The sequence below is a fragment of the Myotis lucifugus genome, unplaced genomic scaffold (assembly GCF_000147115.1).
Source record: "Myotis lucifugus unplaced genomic scaffold, Myoluc2.0 scaffold_382, whole genome shotgun sequence".
Classification (NCBI taxonomy): Eukaryota; Metazoa; Chordata; class Mammalia; order Chiroptera; family Vespertilionidae; genus Myotis; species Myotis lucifugus.
Window position 1 is genome coordinate 75760 of NW_005871430.1, and position 3794 is coordinate 79553.

At 48.5% G+C, this 3794-nt stretch overlaps 1 protein-coding gene across 1 annotated transcript in view; it reads right to left on the bottom strand.

Annotated features, from left to right (window-relative positions):
- VSIG2 (V-set and immunoglobulin domain containing 2) overlaps positions 1–3794 on the bottom strand; it is a 19961-nt gene that overhangs the window by 10149 nt on the left and 6018 nt on the right. Inside the window, exons 2-3 of the mRNA XM_023743259.1 lie at positions 1797–2066; positions 1436–1591 (exon numbers count right to left, since the gene is read on the bottom strand). Coding sequence (XP_023599027.1) covers positions 1436–1591; positions 1797–2066 — 426 coding nt within the window. The remainder of the gene's footprint in view (positions 1–1435; positions 1592–1796; positions 2067–3794) is intronic.

A 3794-nucleotide genomic window follows, 5' to 3' on the forward strand; every position in this document is an offset into this window, starting at 1 on the left:
GCACACTGGTTCTGCTTCCAGGTGCAGAACTGCTGGCTCAATGTCCCTCTCCATTTCCCAGGCTCAGGGTCCCCAACTGATTCTGAAAGGAGGCTGAAGCAATGATAACCAGCCCAGCCCAACCGGTGTGCTCAGTGGTTGAGTGTGGAACTATGGGCCAGGAGGTCAGGGCACATGCCTGGGTTGTGGGCTCGATCCCCAGTGTGGGGCGTGCAGGAGGCAGCCGATCAATGATTCTCTCTCATCATTGATGTTTCTCTCTCTCTCTCTCCCTCTCCCTTCCTCTCTGAAATCAACAAAAAAATATTTTAAAAAAATAATAAAGAAATGATACCCAGAGAAATCAAAACAGGATTTTAATTTCTAAATGGCAGAGTGGGGTGAGAGAAAAAACATTGGCTAGGAATGAGAAAACCTGAGTTCCACAATAGGCCGTGTGACTTTAAGCAAGTTACTTGCTATGCCTGGGTCCCCATTACTTCATCTCTAAAACAGGATAATATAACCTTCTGGATAGTGTTGAAAAAATTATGTGAAATAATAACAGTTAAAGTTTATTGGATGCTTATGTACACCAAGGACTGAGTTCTTTACATCCACTAATTTACAAAAGTTTCAAAACAAACCTATGAGGTAAGCGCTACGTAAAAAAAAAAAAAATTATTATAAAATGGTCCAATGAAAAGTTGAAAGAGGGACAAATGAAAATCCTACCACTTAGATTCAACAGTCGCCAACATTTTGCTATACTTATTTAATTTCCTTTCTCTTTTCTCCTGAGACATTTAAAATAACAACTTCAGCATAAATCTCCAAAAATTAAGGATACTGCCCTACATAACCACAATACCATTGCCATACCTGGTCATTAATAATTCTCTAAAAGCATCTAATACTCCATAATAAAAATGTTCCATCAGTTATATCTCATAAAACATTGTTTTTAAAGTTCCAATTTCCCCAAAATGACTTTTAGAGCTGGTGTCCCATTTTAAAAATGAGGAAACGGCCTGGCCGGTGTGGGTCAGTGGTTGAGGGCACATGCCAGGGTTGGGGGCTCAATCCCCAGCAGCGAGTGTGCAGGAGGCAGCCGATCAATGATTCTCTCTCATCATTGATGTTTTTTATCTCTCTCTCTCTCTTTCTCCCTTCCACCCTGAAATCAATAAAAAAAAAAATCTTTAAAAAAATTAGGAAACGGAGGTAGCTAGGACACAGCCAGTGAACAGCAGAGTTCTAGAGCTTCTTTAGTAACAGTTATACGTGAAAGCACCAACACAAGCTTGCACCTGGTAGCCCCCTTTCTCCACCACTGCCCGCACCCTCCTCCTCCCCAGTACTTTTCAGCCCTGTGTTCCCTTTTCACCCCAGTCCGTCTGGTACCTCATCTTTCCCCGGCCCCACCCCAGCCTCTGTGTCTCCAGAAGTTCCTCACCTAAAACTGGTGCAAAGAAAACCTCAACAGATGGTTGTAACCGCTCCCACTGGTACAGGGCAGCGGGCTTACTCCTTGGGGACTTGCAGCTCAGGGTCACATTGGTCCCCACACGGGGCGCACCCAGAAGATGGCAGGATGGAGGAGCTGGAGGAACTGGGGAAGGGGAGACAGGTTAAAAACTCACACCCAAGAGACCGATGGACACCCCCCTACACACACACACCAACTTCTACACACACACCCTTCAGTCACTCCATTTAACCCTCCTCCAACCTGTACACTCAGCCACTGGGGAGAGAGACCTGTCTGACCTCCCGTGGGGGGTGGGGGGAGGTACTGGGAAGGGTGTGCTTCTTACCCCACACGTCAAGTTTTAAAGTTTTGCTGTCGTGGCCCCTGCTTGTGCCTTGCTTGTCTTGCACGTTCACAGAGCAGCGGTAGGACCCGGAATCTTTCTCCCGGAGGCCCTGCAGCCGCAGGGACACATTCCGGGAGGGCCTGGGGTAGACCAGGGACACTCCATCTTGGCTTGTTGTGGCCCCATTGATGTGCGCCAACACCTGGTGTGGGTATAACCCCTGCCCATTATCCCATGCCTGCACGGTGCCCGCAGGCTCAGCCAATCTCCCTCCACCGAACTGTCAAACCTCAGATGCCCCTCACCTGCCCCGTCCCCTCTAACCTGTACCAGCTCCCCTTCACCCCTTCTTCCTGGCCACCCTCTCACCACCCCAGGTCCTCTTCGCCAGAACGGTTCTTGATCCCCCGTATATTGTCTCCATCTCCCCCTTGGGGTGTTTGGAAAGGTGGTAAAATGGGTGAGAGGTCATGTAAACAGGGGTTATGTCTGAAAGGAACCAAATGTACAAGTTCAGGCCCCGTGAAACCAGGATCGACCCCTGCAGTCTAGGCTTCTTTCACACACACCCCTGTTTAGCAAACGGCCTCTTGAAGATGCGTCCGTCCTCGGGCTTCAGAAGGAGCCATGCCAGCGAGGGGCTCTGGAAGGTAAGTGTCCTTGGCCTCTGCCCTAACTGTGATGCCAGGAGAGGCCAGAAGGGAGATGGCGGGAGGCTGCCCCTTGCCTCTCAAGGTGGGTACAAGAGGCAGCAGCCTGTGACTGTCCAAAGCACAGAGAATGTGAACACAGGTTGATAGGCAACTTTTAAAAAGTGGGCGTGGCTCAGTGGTTGATCCTTGACCTATGAACCAGGAGGTCACCATTGGATTCTGGTCAGGACACAGGCCCAAGGTGTGGGCTCCATCCCCAGAGTGGAGCATGCAGGAGGCAGCCCATCAGTGATTCTCTCTCATCGCTGATGTTCCTCTCTCTCTCTCTCTCTCTCTCTCTCTTTCTCCTATCTATCTATCTATTATCTATCTATCTATCTATCTATCTATCTATCTATCTATCTAGTGTGATACTCGCCCTAATTCTTCCCACCTCCGCCCCCAATCCTCACTGCCCCACCCCCATAGCAAAGTAAGATGCCTCTTCACTCTGCCGTGTTTGTGGCCAAATTTCTAGGGAAACTTGGGGGAAAGAGAGTCCTTTTGGGCCGCCTCCAAGATCGGAACAAAATCAAACCGATGAAGAAGACCTTGCTTTCTCCCCCCCCCTGTTCCCACCTACCTCACCCGACTCCCTCCCTTAACCTACCCCACACTTCAGTCTCTGATTTCCATCTAAGAAAGATGGTCAATGTCTAAGAGATTGCATTCTCTTGGTGGCAGATGGAGCCTCCTTATAACACTTTACGTCAGCCTAACTTTAGGTCTCGCATATTCTCCAGAGTAAAACATCTCTAAGAGAAACAGGCCTTTTTCCTGCTAATTCAAATCATCTCCCAAAATTCATTTTTATTCTAAGAGAGCCCTCTCCCAACAAGGGTAGAGATGAACTAAGGGGGTTCCACAACATGTATTATTCTTTTTATCTCCTCTTCAAGTCTGGGTAGATGTCTGATGACTCCTACTTGTATCAATAACTAAAACACAGACACAATCTCAGTGCTGTGCAGTGACTAATGGCAGCACGTGTCCATGCCGCAGCCTCTCCTACAAGGAGAATGTCACTCAATGGCCAATCCAGACAGAAAGCTGAGGGAAAAACACTGATCAGTACTGGAGAAGAGGTGGGCGGGGGAGTGTGGGGGAATCTCATAGTCAGATGCCTGGATCTATCTAAAGAACAGATTTCTAGAATGTGCTACGGGAGTTAATATCGAATTGATGGTGGAAGGTTACAAGAGACAAAATTCGCAGGCGATGTGCGCCTCTTCGTACAGTGAGAGAAATAGAGCTCACAAAGGCGCGACTGACTCCGAACGCTCTATGTCACAGCGAGCTGAGGCCC